The 20912-nt window shown below is 41.1% G+C and overlaps 1 protein-coding gene across 1 annotated transcript in view; it reads right to left on the reverse strand.

The window, feature by feature from the left end:
• Positions 1 to 458: 458 nt before the first annotated feature.
• The window catches only part of col12a1a (collagen, type XII, alpha 1a), a 56702-nt gene continuing 36248 nt past the window's right edge, over positions 459 to 20912 (reverse strand). The window contains 28 exon segments of the mRNA XM_039786396.1: positions 459 to 1404; positions 3183 to 3353; positions 4587 to 4664; positions 5507 to 5689; positions 5779 to 5845; positions 5946 to 5981; positions 6087 to 6158; positions 6891 to 6944; positions 7253 to 7306; positions 8217 to 8270; positions 8633 to 8728; positions 9118 to 9171; positions 9637 to 9723; positions 10607 to 10684; positions 10963 to 11121; positions 16191 to 16300; positions 16780 to 16922; positions 17665 to 17803; positions 17944 to 17982; positions 18252 to 18416; positions 18631 to 18774; positions 18886 to 19009; positions 19144 to 19283; positions 19387 to 19461; positions 19647 to 19799; positions 19925 to 20041; positions 20206 to 20352; positions 20495 to 20614. Of these exon segments, the coding sequence (XP_039642330.1) occupies positions 1256 to 1404; positions 3183 to 3353; positions 4587 to 4664; positions 5507 to 5689; positions 5779 to 5845; positions 5946 to 5981; positions 6087 to 6158; positions 6891 to 6944; positions 7253 to 7306; positions 8217 to 8270; positions 8633 to 8728; positions 9118 to 9171; positions 9637 to 9723; positions 10607 to 10684; positions 10963 to 11121; positions 16191 to 16300; positions 16780 to 16922; positions 17665 to 17803; positions 17944 to 17982; positions 18252 to 18416; positions 18631 to 18774; positions 18886 to 19009; positions 19144 to 19283; positions 19387 to 19461; positions 19647 to 19799; positions 19925 to 20041; positions 20206 to 20352; positions 20495 to 20614 (3008 nt within the window). The 3' untranslated portion in view covers positions 459 to 1255.

Genomic DNA, 20912 nt, shown 5'->3' on the forward strand with positions numbered 1-20912 from the left:
AGATATGATTAATGGGTGGAAATCTGTGAGTTTTTCCAGCTGGTGTCTGCCCAGTCTCATTTGCATTGCTTACTCATGGAAGTCTATGCAAAATCACTACAGCCTGATAGGATGAAAGCCAACATGTAAAAGACTGTGAAGCAGCTCACATGTTGGAAATGTTTCTATTCACACTCTTTCCTTACTCTTCTTGTTGCCCTGACATAAACTGACATTGTGGATGGCGCAAAATATCTTTAGCTGTCAAAATAAATCAAGGTTGAAACTTCAAAGCATATTTCTCTAGGCCTAATGTTTGGAAGAAACTGTTTTGTCACTCAAGATCAAATAAACTCTGTTTCGTCTGGAGGCGTTTAGTGTAAAAAGGAAGATGGTTGCGAGTGGTGTCAGGCAATGTTACTGTGAGAGATACTGTGAGAAGTGAGTTCTGTTTGAAGAATTAACAACAAGAGACAAAATGACTGGAAAGCTGAAACCAATGCTACATTTTCAGTAGTTTTATTGAAAAATGCCTCTTCTGTTTCAGAAATAAATAAGAAAATAAGGCTGTGTGGAATTCACAAAATGTGCAGTTAAAAAAAGCAAAGCAATTCTATGTCCATAGTCTTGCAACCAAATCCAAACTGCATTGATAGAAAACAACAACTATATTCTGACTTAGAAATCCTAGGTAAATATACAACACAAACATGCAATTCCACCTTTGGTAACAAAACAAAATTAAAATAAAAAAAAAAGTTTGGTTTGTTACAATGAATCAGATTATCATTTGGTTTAAAGGCCTAACAAAACATCACAACGAACAAATCTTTGGAGATCAAATTAATTGTCCTTATTTTTTAACCGTTGGGAGTATCTGAAACAGCCTTACATACTGAAGTTTGACAAAAACAACATGGATAGTCTGAAAGTGTTTAAAAACATACAGCACACACTGTACTTTCTTCGACATACTTTCTGCTGGTTTTCACATGATTAGTGCATTACACATTGGAGTCCGATAAACACTTGCAGTTATATTACAAGCAGACACTTAAAGGGAACACTTAGCAAGCACACAGGTTTGTAGTGAACGAACATGTAAGTTTGTATTCATCTTGCTAAACTTTCTCATGTCAAAAAAATATATGTTCAATATAGCCGTGGGTATCAAACCCATATAAGTAATAGTTTTGTACAGGAACCACTTCATCGTCACGTACGTGATCATGGAAGTTATTTCAATATTACACTTTCTGAGAACTCCTTATTGTAGCTATGATGCTATTGCTTCTGTATTTTCTTGTGGTAGCGATCTCTTTCCTCGTTGGATTCGTGAGTAACCGGGTGATTGTATTGCCTCAGACTCTCCAGCTGGCTCCACAGATATAGACTCTACCTCAGGTGCAGGCTGGTAGTTGTTGGCTAGAAAAATATTCGGGATGGCCAATCAAAAAAAAAGGGTTTCTTCTACAACTTTTCACATGCACAATTTAAATTATATTGCACTTTGGAATTTCAAACAAATACCTTGTGTCAAACTAGAGCATCCTATAAAGTACCATAAAACCTAAATAAAAAATACCTGTTCCAAATGCGGTGATGACATTTACAATGAAATCCATCAAGCTTTTGGATAATAAGATGTAGTAAAATAACCAGCTCATACTACAAAGAACACATGGAAATGGCAGGGGAGCTACGTTTAGCACTGATTTGGCCGACGTACACAAAGAACATGAAGATTAAAAGTACAAATGGAACATGCTTCAGTCTGGACTAGAGCTGTCTAAGTCACGTTAGGCGTCGTGAAAAAAGGTTATGCTGGTGGTAAGTAAGCAGAGGGTTATGAGGCACAGGCTCAATACAGATGTTAACTTGATTTTTAGAGAAATGTCCTGGTTCATACAATCATTTACAAGGCACAAACAATTAGTTTTATTTACACATATCACCTCTAGATTAACATTACTTTCAGTTATGAAATCCTCTTTGTTAGTAGTTGTTTTGGGTGGTATTGTACATGCTCCTTCCTTCGTAGAAATGCTCAGTCTCAGTTTTTTTTTTTTTTCCCAACGGTTTACGGTTCAAGATGCAAACAGGCCAGCAGGTTGCCATCACTGTAGCTTGTAGCTGTGAGATGATGTTAGTGCCAGTCCGCACTGTTCTGTTTTTTTTGTGTTTAGTGTTCAATAATTATGTCCATGGTGATTATCCTTACATGCCCCATAGCAAATGGGCAAACATCTCAGAAACAGGACTTCAAAGTGTAAGCGGCACAGTTGACTTAGAAGGTTTACTATGCCAAACCTGCAAACAGTTAAAGAGGGTGTGAGTTTACTCTGTGGAACAAAGTTATAAGCATCTTTTTTGATTTAATGTAAGTCATCATTAGCTAGAATGCTTTACATGCCAGTTTTAAAATTGTACATCAAATGTATGGAGGTATTGAAATATAGTGGCTCCTTACTGAACGTTCACAAACCCCTCCCCAAACAGATTGTTTTAATCTAGTTTACAGTAGCAAATAGTGTTGCCAGCTTGGCGACTTTCTCACTAGATTTAGTGACTTTTCAGACCCTCTTGGTGAATTTGTTTCTAAAAATAGGGGATATGTTATATTGTATATATTCATTTCCATGCATGTGCTTGCGCCGCGAGCAGCAGGCAGTCAGCCGACACAGCCACTAAGCTTTATGCAAATTGTACCTGATGACGTCACCAAAATGCAAATGAGCGTTCAACGTCATCTGGCGACTTTTGGCGACTTTTAGACTTTTAGAGCTAGTGCTAAGCTACGTTCATCGGAAAAGAGTTTGCAACACTAGTAGCAACGTAAACTAAACATGGCAGACCTGTCAGTCACAAAAATCAATGGTCTCTGGCTACAAATGAGAATGTCTGAAATAAAAGACCTATTGTTTCAAAAATGTCTAAGAATTGTGATGGTAAATCTGCCTTCGTTATCATGTCACACTGCGCGGGTGGTGCTCCGAGAACGCTCAGTTGAACTTTTTATGGATATAAGGTACTGTATAACAGCTTTCTGTTCAAAAATCACTACTCTGGAACACTTACATTCATATCTCCATATATTATCAAAGAAAGAAGTAGTGCACTGAGTTGCAAATAAATTAGTCTGCATACACTTAGTCTTTTATGTAATGTAGTACCATGCAGGACCTAAACAGTGTTGAGTGTACCTGTGTATCCTTGTCCATTGTAAGGAATGCCAACACACTGAGAGGAGTCGCAATATCCAGGGGGCCCTGATGGTCCCCTCACACCTGGAGTACCCTGGCGCCCTGGGGGGCCACGAGGCCCAGTGGAGCCAGAAGGTCCTGGGGGTCCCGTTCTTGACTCTCCTGGTGGCCCTGCAAAGTGGAGAGAGGTGAGGAAGGCCAGTTTGAAAATTCTCTGGAGCTCAGCACAAAAATCCACTGACATCATCCATAAATCTTCAGTGGAAATGGTAGGGGTAACACGGGGCTGCAGCTCTGTAATTTGAAATTTTCAATGGCTCAATTAAAAAGCTTGACCAAGAAAAAAAAAGTCTCTGTGGAGTTAGCTGCCCCCCCTCAGCCCCATCTGTCTAGACTTTAAAAACTCAGGATGGAATTTTCCCCCTCTCTCTTTTTCTCTAACTTACTTAAGTGAGCCCATGTGTTGTCAATGAAGCCACTGAAGAAAGCTCATTGTACAACAATCATATTCTCACATACATGCAGGCACACACACACACACACACACACACACACACACACACACACACACACACACACACACACACACAACACACAGGCACGCACGCACACACGCACGCACACACACACACACGCACACACACACACACAACTGAGTCATCAGTGTGGACTTCCTTCCATTGGTTGTTTCTCACTTCATTCACAGAAACAGACATATCAGTGTTTGGTGTTGTGGGGTCAACATCAATAGAAGGTTCCTGTTGTTTGCAATAACTTCCCTTGGGAAAGGACATCTTCTATAATCGTGAGCTTTTTAGAGAAAACATTGGATATCAATTGCAACTGAGGAAAGGCTATGGCAATTGTTTATAAAAAAGCATCATGACCATGTCTGAAGACGGCATGAAGATTGTCTAAACTCCAGACAGAAATTCTCTCCTTAATGATGAACGTAAATACCTTCCATTTTCTGTATGATATTTCACATGTGCACAGTGTTTGGAGAAGCTCAATATACACAAGACATAAATCCTTATAAAAGGAAAGTATGTGAATATGTTTGGGGTCCCTCCAAAGAATTTATGCATTGCAGCTGCCCAAACGAAGGTGCCTGAGACACAAATACTGTAGGTAAATTCTGGCCTCTGGTTAGAATACGTCATTTTAATTGGACCAATGGGAGTACTGTGTCCTAGAAAGGTCCAGAAAAGTAAAAAAATAAAAAACTCACTGTGTTTTAGTGTAACCATAATGTTGTAAGAGAACAGTGAGAGACCAGCAGACTGTCTGCAGAACAATATTCAACACAAAATGTGGTCGCTTGTGTTCCTTGCCTCATTGTCATGGGAGAGTTGATAAAAGATGCGTTATTATAACCAAGAAATTGAGAACCATCTTTATTACCTGGGGGCCCATTTGGACCTCTTTGTCCTCTGATGCCAGTTCCTGGAGATCCTCTCTCTCCCTTCTCTCCTGCCAAACCTAAATAAACCACAGAAAAGAGGAAAAATCACTTTCACACTAATAATGCATGTTTTCTGAAAAATCACCAATATCTGGAATTGAGTAGAAAAGGAGATTCAGGATTGAATAATATTTTGTAACGCTAACTTCAATAATGTGTAGACTACACAAGGTAATTCAGTTACATTGTTATTCCACTAATGTTGGACCAACCTTACAGTCTACAGAGTCGATATCACCATGACCTTCATTAAATCATTGCTCACCATTTGCTTATTATTTCCCTGCTTTCTGCTTTGTAACACTAACAAACATTCAGAATTAAAGTGATCATATTATGCTCATTTTCAGGTTCAAAATTGTATTTAGAGGTTATATTAGAATAGGTTTACATGGTTTAATTTTCAAAAAACACCATATTTTTGTTGAACTGCACATTGCTGCAGCTCCTCTTTTCACCCTGTGTGTTGAGCTCTCTGTTTTAGCTACAGAGTGAGGCATCTCACTTCTGTTCATCGTTGTTGGGAGTCGCACATGCGCAGTACCTAGGTAAGGACTACCAGCCAGTCAGAAGCAGAGTATGAGGGAGTGCCATGCTGGCAGCTAGGCGAGCATTATAACGTGTGTTACAAAGTGATCCACGTTCATCTCTGAAGTAAAGGCTGGACTACAATAGAGCTGTTTGGAGCAGTTTGTGAACAGTGTTTTCTGTTGGAGGTGGTAAGTCCCTTTGGGGTGGACTTTGGGCTTTTTCACTTTGTATACCTATAACGTGCACAAAAAAGATATATAACACAATAAAGGAAAGGGAAAAAGCCAAAAAGCATAATATGAGCACTTTAAGAGGAGAGAGAAATTACCTCTTTCTCCTGGACTTCCAGGTAAACCTGGGTTTCCAGGGAAACCAGTTCGACCAGTTTGTCCAGGCTCTCCGCGGGATCCCTGGTTGCCAGGAGGGCCGGGAGGACCGGCTGGCCCTGGAGTGTTGCTACGATAACCAGAAGGAATCTGGTTGAGCATCATGTCAACTCTGCTCATCTGACCTGCAAGAGAAGAACAAAATCTGTTGGAATCTGAATTTTTGCTTTAACAGCTTAAAAATTCCCTTTAAAATAAGAAATATTTCGCTCACTGTTCACAAGCTGTTCGCAAACTTGTCTGGCAATGGAGCGCATCATGTTCTGGGACGCAAAGTCTCCCTGGGAAACAAAGACATTTTCATGAAGAGATGGCATTGCTTTTCCCATTGGTGATGTATTATAATTGGTATATGGTCATTTCATAAAACATAATACATACTCTCTCTCCTTTCTCTCCTTTAGGACCAACAGACCCCTGTTAACGAGAAGAACAGTGTTAGAACAAGCAACAACCTTGTTCTCACCCTCTCCTAAACATTGCTATGTGACCATTATTTGTGTCTTGGTAGTCAGTACATACTGGGTTTCCTGTGTCTCCTTGTTTCCCTGGTTTTCCAGTCATTCCTGGTACACCTGGATTTCCAGGGCTTCCCTGAAAAGAAAAGAACACAGAAAGAGAATTGTTTATTTCAAAGTACTGCACAGTAAACATAATTGCAACGTTTAACTTCTGCCCCCTGTTAACAGTTGTATAACAAGCTTTACGTTGAGATCTATGTTTTGACAAATGCAGGGGGAGGGGGCGCGTGGCACCAGCTGCCAAGAACACTAAAGAGGAGATGGAAGCACACACATGACTAACGGCCAACCGGTATATGACGGGCGCGCACACACACACACACACACACACACACACACACACACACACACACACACACACACACACACACACACACACACACACACACACACACACACACACACACACACACACACACACACACACACACACACACACGCTACACATCCGCCACCAGGCACTGCTAATGGGTCTTGGAGCACTAGGATGGTATAGTGCGTGTAAATTCTATACTGGCATGTTGCCTGTTGGCATGATGGCTGGATTAAGTAGATTCAGACCTCCCCAAACCACAGAAGAAGAAAATGAGAGGCATGCACCATCCTCGTAACAGTGGAGGGGCTTACAGACTACAATCTGCTTTTTTTTATGTGCTGTTCCAGCAGAGTGCATCTGTGGAGCCAGAGAAGTAATTGTTGCAGATATATCAGGAAAGAAGGCACGCTCCAAGGAATATTTATTTTGCTAGTTTCTGCAAAACACAAAGACACAGAAACACACACACACACACACACACACACTCACCATGGGCCCTGATGGGCCTCTGGGTCCAGATGGTCCCTCCTTTCCTGGTGGCCCCTATGTAGAAACAACATACAATCACACATGGGTTACAACACACTGGAGACCCCATTCATGCAATACATCAGTGTCATGACTTTATATTGGTTTCAGCCTCAAGTTTGTCTTTTATTTATAAGTTAGTGGCTCAATTATTTTGGCTAATGCGAGTACAACTGCAAAAACTAACTACATGCCAGTTACTTCTGTACACGCTGAGCTAAGTGGGTGATCACATTCAAAACATGTGCTTAACTAAGTCTTGGATCCATTTGTAGGCTTTAAACACTGTGTGTATACTAAGCACGCCAGGAGGTAGATCTTACCCGCGCTCCGGTTGGTCCAACAGGGCCTAGAGGACCACGTTGCCCGGGAGGACCCTGGGAAAAAAAGCAGATACACTTAATCAAATGCTAATGATCAGGAACAACACATTATATAGCTCCCTAATGCATCTGTTGAACTAGAATTTACAGACTGAAATCCTGCAGTTTCACAGTTCTTTAGCCAAAGATAATATATCTTCTTGTTAGTAAAAACTGGAACATTCCCTCTTGTCCCAGATATCCAAATAGACAGTGCTGTTATACAGTAATAAGCTTTATTGTGTAAAGACAATGTGGCCAATAAGTTCTGAAGATCATAAGAACAGGACTTGCTCCTCTCCAGTTGAATGGTGGGAGTTGGCTGAATGAATTCAGATGGATGAATGAACGCTTGCTCAGCCAAAAAATGGCCATGTAATGCCAGCCCACTCAAAAATCCCCTGTATTGTAAAATCGGTTTAAGCTGAAATTAGAATCTGCTTCTGACTTAATAGAGCAGTGATGTCAATAACCCCAAAGAACTTTGAACTCTGAATGTTATGGTAATGGTAAGTCTGGTTTTATTTGACTTTCATTTTCATCCAACCTGTCCACAGAATGACATCTACTGTAAGTCAATCGCTCAAACTTCAGACACACTTAGTCTTTACCAGGTCACGATCGTCTTCAATTACAAGTCTGGGGGAAGAACATGTTCCATTCCCTATTTCCCCTTTGGTAACAGGAGTCTACTCTGCGCACCATAATAATTTAACTGCATCACTGGCCTTGTACTGTTTGTCAATCAAGAGGCTGATTCGAGAGTGTGCGTCTCCCTGAGGATGGCATGGTAAACCTCCCACTCTGAGTGTGGTTTCAATCTCAGCATGTGGACCGAATCCAGGCTCCAGTAGCAATGCTGCTCTCTATGGGTAGTCTCCTGTTTCCTGTTCATAAACCACAAAATGAGAGGGGGAGTACTTACTTGCAAGCCAGGCAGGCCCTGGTCTCCAGAATCTCCCTTTGGTCCTTGGCGACCCTGAAGGTGGAGGAGAAAAAAAAAAAGAGAGGTTTGCACAAAGCTTTCGCCTTTGTTTTATCATTTTTAGTCTGTGATTGTCATTGATTCCATGTTTTGACAAGAACATCTGCAGATAAGAAAATAAAGTAGCAGGCTAGCTGGATAGAGGTAGATGGGAGTGTAATGTGTTTTGACTTTTTTGACAGCTGTAAATCCCACTCACTGGTGGATCTGCACCAAAGACACACAAACTGCACTTTTCTATCAGCATGAGCTCTAATCATTTGCGATGGTGTCTGTCATACACATTAAACTCCATATCCCACAAATTCGTAACTATCTCTTCCCTGGCTGGACTTTTGTAGTGTAGATTAACTTACAGGTTCTCCGGGTAAAGACAGTCCGTTAGGGCCCTGTGGACCCGGTGGTCCCATTGAGCCTGGGGGTCCTGACTCACCGCGTGGACCCATTGGACCCTACAGACAAAAAGCAAATTTGTTTCATAGCCATGTTCTTACAAAAGAACAACGCTAATCAGACTTTGTATTGCACAAAACCAACATCAACAGTGGAAATGGGTACTTGACAAAGACCCCTTTTAAATCAAGTTGATGAAAAATATAGGCTACAGTCAATAACCAAAGTCAGATGTGTGCAACTGGCTTTGCCTGATGGTGTAAGCCAACGTAAGGCTGTAGCATTAATAGCTTCTGAATAACAATGGCAGTGAGAAGCGTGTGGATTTAGCATTATTGATCATGTCAGCAAGCTTCATTGGCTATGAACTGGTTCAATGTATTAAGTTACAAATTCAAAGCCTGTAAAAAAAAAAGAGATGTACTTAGTGATGTAAGGCGGTACTCACAGAGTTGCCGGTTTGTCCTCTATCCCCTCGTGGTCCTTTAGAACCTGGGCTTCCCTGGAAAAGCAAGGAGCCGCAAACAGAGAGTGAGCGTAACAACAGGAGCAGATTCTAAAATCTCCAAGTCGTCCTACCAAATCCACAGAGGGGCTTAGTGAAGCACACATATTCCAGACGTCTCCTTAATACTTTTTTCACTGTTGTTTTTCCAACAGGCATTTATCTTTTGACACTTCTTCCTGAGCCCACATTTCGTTGCATGCTACTGGTCTCATCCTCATCTGCTCTTTCCGAAGAAAAACAAAATACCACTTCTGATGCGAAGGACATCCTCAGTCTACTGAATTTCAAACTGTATAGCAGGCAAATGTCACCTAGCTCATTATAGCTGCACAGTCATTGTAACACTAGCAGAGAAACGTATGGCATTATCATCATCATTATCAAAACAGACAGAGATAGAGGAGGTGAAGATAGAGGCGGACAGCAGACAAGGAACGATGATCGCGGGAATGTCTTTACCGAAGGTCCAGGAGGCCCCTGAGGGCCAATGCTGTCCTGTGTGCATGTGCAAGAGTGGGGAAGGGATGGACACTTGGCCTCATCTCTCTGAAAAGGAAGACAAAAGATGAAGAAATTAGAAAAGCATAAACATAAATGCACATATACATTTCACACCCACCCACTGATAACTGAGACCATGTCTTGGCAAACAGAATCAAAAATCAAAAAGGAATAAAAGAGAAAATCCTTTCTGTAATTTTGTGACAGCATCCTGGCAAACTGCGGTTTTGACTTCACTTGGAATTTAAGAAGAAGTTTTGAAACCCAGTAAAGGTCATGATGGAACAGTTCACGCAAAGTCAGCGTGAGGCTTTAAGACCAGATGCTCACTGACAGCTGCGAACTTTGTCCACATTTTCGGAAATGAGTCTTATAACAAGTTATATAACACTGCAATCATTGACGTGATGTATTAATATCTGATGCAGATTACAGATGAATTACTCTTAATTGGATAAATGTGCATGTGTCCGGTATTTACCGTACTGAATCAAAATAAATGTGATTTACTGTCTGCTCCATGGTCTAAAGGAGCACTTGTTCTTATGCAATTGGGAGATCATACTGGCAACAGTCCGATTAGCACAATTACACAGACAGGATACAAGGTTCAATTCAGTTCAGCTGAGGCACTCTCTTTTTAAACTGCAATCTCGTTATCAGCCTTGCATTTAGCCTAATGACTACATACCAGCATACATAAACATCTGAGAAGGTATGCATGTATACAGCATATGCATGGTTCTTCTACTTTTAATTCTAAGAACCAACATTATTCATGGTCTTTTCAGCTACAAATGCAATTACACCTACATGTACATCAAAACATGTGAAAGAAATCTGCTAGAATATCCCTTGAGTGCGCCTACAGATGGCCCTTTGACTTGACTCTGTCGTTAAATTATTCTAAAATGACACTTTTTCTTACTGTGGCGGGCAGGTCGCAGCATCTGTCTCGGCTGATCCAGCTCAAGCTGCAGATAATATCAAACATCTGGAGCTGGAACTACACAACAGAAGAATGGAAAAACATTGAGGAGTGTTACAAATGGCTCCAATTCTTGATAAAAATGCACATTGTTGAAAACAGAACAACATCAGTCCCTCAGAGTAATAGAAAGATGGAGGCTTTCACGCTTCCCAGCAGTCACTGGGTTAAAACTTAATCTGCATCTACGCACAAGAGGATTTGGATATTCATTCTTTCGAAAGTTGTTGAATATTCTTCCAAACGTGCTTTTCCAAGCATTTAGCATTTTTCACAAGTTTCTTTTTTTCGCTTACTGTCGCGGACTGCCTCTTTCCACCTCCAGACTTGGCCAACTTGCCAAGCACTTCATAGCCGTCCAGTGTGATGTTGTTGGCCTCCTTGATAGGCTTCTCTGCCACCTCCAGGCAGTCCAGGTTGAGCTTGACTTTCTCTGGAGAGATGCTGATGTGGAGCTGCAGGAGGGAGAGGATAGAGAGAGGGCACAATTAACAAAACGTTCTTGTCTTCTCAATACTTCACAGCTGCCAGCTTTGTTGCAGCACAATTACTTGGCAAAGAGTAGTAACAACATTGGAGCATTTGAAAAGCTGGGTTTGGCATTCATTTGTATTTTAAAAGGGCATGATTACCCCTTTAAAGAGAAGGGAAATTTAAAGAGAAAGTGCAACCATAAAGCGGGGAAGAACTTCACTGAACCTTTTTAAACCATCTTGTCTAAAGCTCTTAAAGATGCTGATACTGTATTCCACATAATTGTGGAATGAAGTGTTTAGTCTTTGCAGAACCATGTTAATTATAGATTCTGATATTACCCCAGAGTGGTTACTGATTTGGCATGGGACTGCTGTTTGATGCCTCAACAGATGAATGGACCATAAAAAAGGAAATATACAACAGTTGGCATTTCTATGCAGCTTTAAAGCTGTAGTCAGTGATTGTATAACAACACAGAATGACAAAGTGCCAGATTTCAAAGTTTCCTGAGAACCCTGCTCCACATCTTGAAGCAATATCATTTGCGGTATGCCATCAAACGTCCTACACTTTCCATACTTTCCCCTCACTGTTGCAAATTTTCCCCTGCTCAACAGTCAGACAAGCTTTCTTTATGTCAGGAAAAGCAAGCTACCATTTCTTTCTACAAAACCATACCAACCACAGACTAGGCCATAGTTGTTGGCAACCAATCACAAAATTACAGTTGACTTCCTTGGCAACAGAACAAACTATCTGGTGGACCACAAAGAGAGAGGGGTGTCGTTCATCCCAGGGTCCTGGCATGGATATATTATACCGTGATGCTCCTGAGGGCTTACCAAAACAGCTTTGGATGATACACTGGGATGGCAAATAATGAGCATGTATATATTACCTCACTGACCAATGAGTAAACACAATAAAAACACAGTAGTTGCTGGAAAATAAGGTCTAGCTTTCTAGTGACCACTGCTTCCCTCAGTTGATGGTATTTGCTGTTAAGTGATCCAGTCCTACTGCAGCGAAGTGTTGACAGATGAACAGTTTTCATTCATCAATTATTAAGATTCCACTGTGCTTCACTGTGTCAATACTCAGAGTCCATATGGTAAGATTTCAGACTAACAGCGTCCCCCGCTTCAATACACATATTTCCATGATTGCTATAAGATTACATCTTATTGTTCTTGGCTCTGTCCTGACTGTTCCTTCGTTTCCATAATCCTGAACCTTAATTCCATGCATGCACTAATAATTAGGTGTGAGTCTTCTCTATTAAAAAAAAATGCATCCAAGATTAAATTAGCTTTTATTGAGCATGAAGGGAAATACATGATCATAATAGATGCAAACAGTGCTGTGACTGATCATGAAATCCCCAGTTGGGCTGATTATTTTCATTGTATCATTCTAGATGTGAAGCTGATCTGGCACCTGCGAACAGACAAGGCACTGTGGATTTCTTTGGTAAGAGACGTTAATATATAATTTCCTGTATTCCTGGTGTGTTTTTTAGGTTCAGTAAGTCTACTTGTCGTGCTCACAGAAAGAAAACGTCGTTGTGTCTCAAAGAAAGTCGTCACAAATGAAGAGTACAATGAGTGCAGTCAGTGGACAATTTGGCTAAAGCCTCCCTCTCTGTCTTAATGAGGGCATGCGTATATTGGCACAGCCTTCCCAACAGAGTCCCTGAAAGGAAAGTTTGAAGGATTGAGTTCAAGACTTTTTAAAGAACAATAGGGTTGGTGTATTTTTTTTTTAGCATGGAGGCATACTACACTGTTCAGTGACTACAGGAACATACACACTCACACGACTACCAATGTAATTCTGAAGACATGACTATGGCTTGTGGAAAATGTCTTCTTCACTTCAGTTAACAGGGAAGTTCCCTCACCGGGCTCCCACCCTTCGAGTGTGGGAGGGGATTCCCTAGTGGGCTAGTGAGTGGCTAGCATCTGCTATAGTCATCTCTGAGAGCTTTCCCACATGTTCTATTAGAGGCAGACCACGACCTCTCCAGCCTGGGTTACTCTTTATTAACTAGCCTGAGGAGGAAAGCCAAAATCTGCAAGCACTCTTTAACCCAGCACTGTGGCATGAAAGGACATAAAGTGCATTTAACACTTGACAAATACATAAACTGCAGTTCAAGTGACACAAATTCTTCATGAAATTAAATTTAGACTTGCGGTTCGTGTCAAAATTCTGTAAAAATTAACTGCCAGGAAAAGCCATGATTACAGGCAACGAATATGCAGTATCAAACAAACCCTAGTACTGCTAGTACTATATGAAGATATACTGGAAGGGTTGGTAGTTGGAGCTGAAACAATAAGTAGATTAATAGATTACGCGATTGACAGTAAATGGATTATGTGATTGACAGAAAATGAATTGGCAACAATTTGATTGCGGATTGATTTAAGTAAGCTTTTAAGCAAAATTTCACAGGTCCAAACTTCTCACATCTAAATATTTTCCTGTTTCTTAGTCTTATATCATAATGCACTGAATAGCTTTGCATTTTGGACTGTTGGACGGATAAAACAAGGCATTTGAAGATGTCACTATGATCTTTGGGAATATGTGACAGGCATTTATTTTTACCATTTGCTGGCATTTTAGAGATGACATAATTATTTAATTAATTAATAAGAAGAAAATAATCTGTAAATTAATTAACAATGAAATTAGTTGAAGCTTTACTACTTTAGCCTAAAACTCAAAGGTCAACATGGGAGTTTATTGGGTTTTGTTTTGTTTATCTTCACACATGGACAATTAAGCCCAACTGCCATTTGTGACAACCATCATCATTGGTCACTCTGGTTTCAGCACAGACAAACACACACTTTATTACAGAGGTCACTCTGTAATAGCCACAGACAAAGTGTTGGGAAACCACAGACAACATGTAAACACACACCAGCACAGCTGTTCAGCAATTGCACTTACTCAGCAGACCAGTAAATAAGCAGCTAGGTAGACCGCTGCAGACTCGCCAGCTCATGGAACAACAACTACTGCACCACAAACAGCCCCCCTCTGTCATTCCCACAACCCCCCCCCCCCCCCCCCCACCCAAAAACACACACAAAAAAAAAAAAAAAAAAAAAAAAAAAAAAAAACACACACAGGCTGCTGTCCAACTAGACCAGCAGTGATGTCATTTAGATCTACTTCCTGACCCAACATTTTCCAGGGTCCTATTCATTCATGAAGTAACCCTACAATTAGTGTGTAGATGCTAAACGGTCAAACTGAAAAGCCATATACAGTACGCTGTGATCTGGGAGCCAATATATCGCTCGCATCACTTCCTATTACTTTGTAATATCAGGAAGTGGGCGAACTTTGATGTCAGATAAGACCCTGATACATGTCCTCTGGAACAAAGTCAAATGCAATTGGACGTGACTTTTAGTACATTGCAACCAGTCATTTTTGCAGAGATGAATCGAGTATCTTAAGTCATTCAAGTTTGGTATGAAAATATACTGTACTTCATTGTTCTAGTCTCTACACCCTACTGTAGTGGAACATAACAGAGGATGTTTTATATTTGCTGCTGCTTTGAGTTGGATTTAAAGGCATTTGATGTCTCTTTTTACGTCTTCCTGTGGCCACAAGGGACTGCATACTATACAAATGCTGTTTATAGTTGTAAGCTTGGAATGTGGGCATAATGTAGTGGTTAAACCACTGAAAAGAAACAGAGGCTGCAACACCACTGTAAGTGATTACTTCAAGTTAGATGAAGGTTTTGACAGATCTTTTGAAGAGTAGTTATAATAGTAGTAGTAATAAATACTTCCCAAAGGGAGATTAATCTTAATTTCTTTCATGAAAGACAGTGCCGCTGATGGAATGGATTAATTTCAGAGTCAAGAAAATGTATCATCGGGACAGTTAAAAACATCTGGATTTAACCTGCTTACAATGTGTGCTATTCATGCGACCACAACTAATAAGTGTACTTAATCCATCTCTACAGTCTAATCCCCTTTATTATTAGAGCTTCAGCAACAAGTTTAAAGGGACACTCCACCAATTCAACTTGTAAAGTTCATTGTACTCGTCCTGGTCAGTGCTACTCAGCCTGTGAAAACAGCTATGTAATGTCTTCTGTGGCTCTGGAAGATCTTTGTCAAGTCTAAAAACATAACCCTGACGATGTTAACAGGGTTATGTCAGACTGGGCTTGAAACTTCAAATGTATACTGTAAGAGAAAGCCTCAGTTACAAACTGTGACATGGAGTGTGAAAGAGGGGGGTGTTTACCACTTAAGGGATGTCTAACAAACTATGCTATTGAGTTATATTATGGGAAATGTAGGATCCAGTACTTTTGGAGATTGACCCATAGCAGGGACTAAAAGACAGGCTATTCTGGCCACAGTTGCATTGATTTTCTGTATACTAAATCTCTGGAGAACATATTTAAAGAAATACCATATAATCTTTTTATTTAGTAACAAATATACAGACTTTAGGTTCTATTCTTGAAATGCTTTATGCCATTTTTTAACCAAACTCAAACTGAACCCAAATTAAAATAGATCCCTTCCCCTGACTGGTGCTAGAGTTGGGGGCAGACTGGTTTGGAATTCACTTAACAACTACCAGGATAGTCTCCAGTCTTGATGGAAGCCTGACCACATCAAGACTTGTAGTTGTTAAGTGAATTCCAAACCAGTCTGCCTCTAACTGCAGCACCAGTCAGGGTTATGCTGGGTCACTGAGGTATCATAATGTCCCTCCAACCTCTCTTTAAATTTTATTTATAGCCTCCACCACCCATTCATCAAATTAACTTAAAAAAAACAAAGTTTAATGACAAATCATAAAAAAGGGGCCCAAAAACCTCTTTGACACTCTGAGATGGCAATTAACCAATAGGATATAACAACAAACTTCTAAAAGGATCTAAAGAGGATAATCAGCCCACAGGTGACCACAAAAGCTTCCCAGTGTGTGCTATTAAAGCCAGACTTAAATAATATCACTATGTGGTGAGCACAGAATCATGCATTGTGTTTACCTTGTGGAAGCTCCCATGGAAAACCCGCTTCACTTGCTCCTCATTAAACGTGGCTCTCTGGATCTCTCCTCTGGTGTCCTTGTTGTAGAACGTGATTGTTTTGCTGGAAGCTGAAAAGAGAAGAGCCTTTGATGAATCCCTGACAGTGTGTTACGATGCGGTGGCACGCAAAGCACAGACAGGACTATAGAGAACACATGGTTGTAGAGAGCGGAGAGGAATAAAGGGAAGGCTAGAAGGGATTAGGTCCATGCCCGTAATTGTTTGCTAGCATTTACCACGTGCATTTGTAAGAGATACTTATTTAAAAATTAGGGCTTTTTATTAGAGAATAAAAAGGTCGAGCCAAATCAAAAATCAGAATGTAATTCAGGGCAGTGGTTATATTTACTTCAATGCTTCCAATGCCTTATTTACAACCTATCGTATCTGACAAAGATGAATTAGTTTTGGCTGCCTGTAAATTAAGTAACAGAGAGAAAGAAAGCTGCCTAAGATGTTAATAATGAGTTTACAGCTGTGTATATGTTGGGTACGGTACAGCAGCTTCCCCCTACAGCTGAGGGCCACAACAGGATGTGAGGCTTACGGTTGACGGTGACCCCGACCTCAGGGTTGTTGTTTTTGTCTGAAATCTGCCAGATATCAAAGGGTTCAGAGGCTGTGTCGGGCAGCAAGCGGAAGAGCAGGATGATGGTGTAGGATGGGGGAAGACCCTCTGGATGGATCTCCCTGTTAGCGTTGAAAACATACATTGTGATGAGTCATGAGTCAGAGCTGTGTCCTCATCACACTAGCAGTCAGAATATCAGTGTTAGAAATGAATACCAAGACCATTAAGTCTTGCTACAATGATACAGCACCCATTCTGTCGCATCGGCTACAGAACCTGTAAATGATTGCCAGTTTTTCCGCTGGCCTTGCAGAAATTGCCCACATATTGAAAGTATTTTCTGTCCCCTCTCCTTTAATGCAGTTCGAAGTGTTTCCATTTGTGCACATTATGGCAATGGCTGCGCCCAGGCACACAAAGTACGCATCATTATAAACATATTAAAGTATGCTGAAGACGTTTGGATACTTCCTCCGTTCTGCAATTGCCTAACACCAATTAATTGAGGCCTGATAAAGGGATAAAGCTCTTGACTCAGGGGTGATTTGTTTGCTCCCAGCATGACATTGGTGGGAGGAGGGCCTGGTCCAGGAACTTTATAATTCTATGACCACGTTTTGTTGTTGCTGCTAGCACCTTATATTCCACAAGCTGCAACAAATAGGGCTGTGGGCTCATTGCCAAAGGGCACTGGGGAAACCCCTATGACTACAGAGGCTATTGAACATCATTATAAATAATGACCGTGGGCTGGTCATGATTATAGTTCACAGGAGATAAGGCCAATAGGCTGGGAAAATGCACATAGTGAGACTCGCACTCCCTCTGTTTGACACATAAAAATACAATTTAGTCTCTTACTTGGTGGGCTGGTTTAGGAAGGAATCCTTGTGCAGCCTGTAGGCAATGTAGCTGTTGAAAGAGCCCGTCTCCATGGACACACCGTTTAGGCCAGCGAATGTCCGGTCTGTGATATTGAAAGCTTCCAGCATTCTGAAGCCTGTAAGGGATAGAAACAAGAGACGTGTTGAGAGCATAGAAATAGCAAAACCTTCTTATAGCATAGCATAATAGCTAATGCCAACAAGCTCTGGAGGGATTAGTTCATGTGCAAGGTCTAAGGTGATTCTGTATGCTTACCAGGTGTTGTGAACCCATTGATGTAGATCAGAGGGCAAGCTGAAACAGGAAAACAAGTTGTAAAGGGTTAGAAAAACAGATTAATGCTTAAAGAAAGTGATTCATGTCTGTTTGTACATTTCCTGGCAAAAGATTAGCTGAAATGTGCGGCAATGGGTGAGCTTCCTGTTACTTCTGCAGGTGCACTAATCAACCACAACAGAAGTTACAAAAAAGTACAATAAGTAAATGAATAAAAAAAACAAGTCTTGGAATTCAGAATTACTAAACTATAATGTGGCTTTGTGATATATTAATGTCTGCCTTACTGGAAGTGGCTGTTTCACAGATAAAGGTGATCAGGTTGTCCTGGATCTTGGCAAAAGCGTCATAGTCGTCCACCACAAACACATGTCTCTCACTGGGCTTGCTGCCGATAATTCTCAACTCTGTCATGTCCACATCGGCCACTCCAACCACAAACACACTGTAGCCTGTGGGGGCAAAAACACAAAGACAATTGTTAAGCTTCCAATAACTGCGGGCAGTTTTATCAGTGCAGGGGTTATTAAATTACAGTTTATTAAATCAGCCATAAAACTGTGGCTCTGTTGAAGGAAATCGAAGTTTGGGAGCAAACATGAAAATGGATAATTCAAAACATATAATGCACACCAAAATGACAATGATTAATAATGCCACACATACCAGAATGCTGCAGTTTTTCTGCACTCTTCTTGACTTCATCCTGGGAGCGTCCATCTGTTACCACCACCAGCACCTTCGGGACGTTCCTCCTCATGCCACTGTCTGAGGTGAATACCTTCTCATAAACATGCTTCAGAGCGACGCCTGGGTAAAGGAGGAGGATGAGAAGAAGGGGAGAGGACAAAGAACATCAAATCTGAAGAATTCATTTTCTTTTTAACACTTTGTTTGCTAAAATGCCACTCGGTGGTGTACCTGTCTTGGTGTTGCCTCCTCTGTAGCGCACAGTCTGCAAAGCTGATATCACTATGCCCTTGTCGTGGTAGGTGTTCAGCTTGAACTCTGTCTTGGCGTCATCACTGAACTGCACAAATGAAACCTGTTCAAAGAGAACAAAAAATGATGAGAGTGATAATGACTGATATTTAAACAAAATACCTTTTTCAAAACATGCATAAGGTCTGTCTGTACAGAGAAATAATAATGAAAGGTAGCACCACGATTTATGCTGACCTGCATGCCATCAGGGCTGATGACATCAAAGGCTCCGGTCATGCTCTTGACAAACTGGATGACCTTGTTGAAGCTATCATCTCCAATACTCCAGGAACCATCGATGAGGAAGACCAGGTCTGCCTTGGCACCTTTGCACACTGTGGCGCATGTAAAATGATGTTACTGTAAAGCCTTAATGTCAGCTAAACCATAAGAATTATTGTTTCAGCACACAGATGCAAATGTTAAAGCTCCCCTCACCATCTAGTGCAGGGGGGAATGGCGCTGGAGGAGGGGGGGTGGGAGGCTCGGTTGGCACCTCTGTTGGTTTGGGCACTGCAAGACCAAAACAGAAACACACCATTTGAATGGTCATACTACACTGTGGGTGGTGGGGGGCATATTTGTGTAACGCAAAATAAATTGGAGGTTCCAGTAGCTTTTACCAATAGGCTTAATAATGTGACAGCACTGTCCTCTCACACATTAGCATTAAACTGGCGTAGAGGGTGTCATCTTACATGTTCTCTCCTTTACTTTGACTCCAGGTCCCTCCAGGTTGGGAGTTTGGGTGTACACTGTGGCTTCGTAGAGAGAGTCAGGGGTCAAGCCATCAAAGCAGTGACTACTCTCCGAGCCTCTGACTGTGATCTCCTGAGCTCCGCTCTTGGAGGCTAGCAGAGAGGAAAGAAAGAAAGAAGAGAACACAGATTAGACAGATTCAGGTTGCAGTAATCTAACTAATTCAAAGTCTACGTCAACAAGGCCTTTATAGTGCGTAATTGAGTAAAGCACTTACGGTCAATAGGATTGACTTTGAGTCTGTAGGAGGTGGCTGCTCTGTGAGGGGTCCATCGGATGCAGAAGGACTCATAGCCAACATTGTAGGTGGTGAGGTCTGTCACATTCAGGTACACTAAAGGGAAGCGATATTCTTAGTATTCTAAGTATTCTTAGTAGCTGTATTCTTTCACAAAACGTATTTGCAAGATAATGAATTGGCAGTTAAAACTAGAATCATCCATTTAATTTTGTGCAGATAAACCTGTCAACTAATAATGAATAGCATCATCAGCTTACATGTGGTGCCTTGTCCAATTAGAGGCGCGCTGAGGCCTGTGTCGTACTGTGCCAGCACCTTCAGGTCATAGGTGGTTCCAGGTTTCAGGTTATGCAGTTGGTGGGAGGTCACATCTCCAGCAAACACCTCCAAGGACTCATCAGAGCCTGAAAGGAGACATAAACATAACATGTCTCCATATGTGTTTATATTAAAAACTCTGATTTTATAAATGTTACTTGATGAACCATTAAAACATATTTTCTCAGTAACTAACATATTTATTCCCATAACAACCTGTCCATATACCTTCAGGCTGGTAGATAATCTTGTATCCATTAACCCTGGAGGGGGCGGGGTCCCAGGACACTCTGAAGCGGGTGTACCATTCGTCAGAAACAAGAAGGTTCCTGGGGCCGAGCATACCCACTGTAGGAAACAAGATGGGACAGCACAGTCAACACAGGCTTCTTTTCATTGCAATGGGATGGAATTTCAGTGTGTTCAGCATTGTCAGCAGGGTAATTACTGTATTATAGCTTATTGCTCATAATGACTTTTCAATTATGGTTGAAATATCTTAACATTATCAAGGGGATAATAAATCAACCATATCAGAGAGATCAAAAAAAAAAAAAAAAAGCAGCTGCCTCAAGGAGTGGAGTGGTATTACGATATGTAATAGAGCTTCTTTTGTTTGAAAGGCAAAATTAGGCAGACACTGGCC

This window comes from Perca fluviatilis, chromosome 20, assembly GCF_010015445.1.
Source record: "Perca fluviatilis chromosome 20, GENO_Pfluv_1.0, whole genome shotgun sequence".
NCBI classification, from domain to species: domain Eukaryota; kingdom Metazoa; phylum Chordata; class Actinopteri; order Perciformes; family Percidae; genus Perca; species Perca fluviatilis.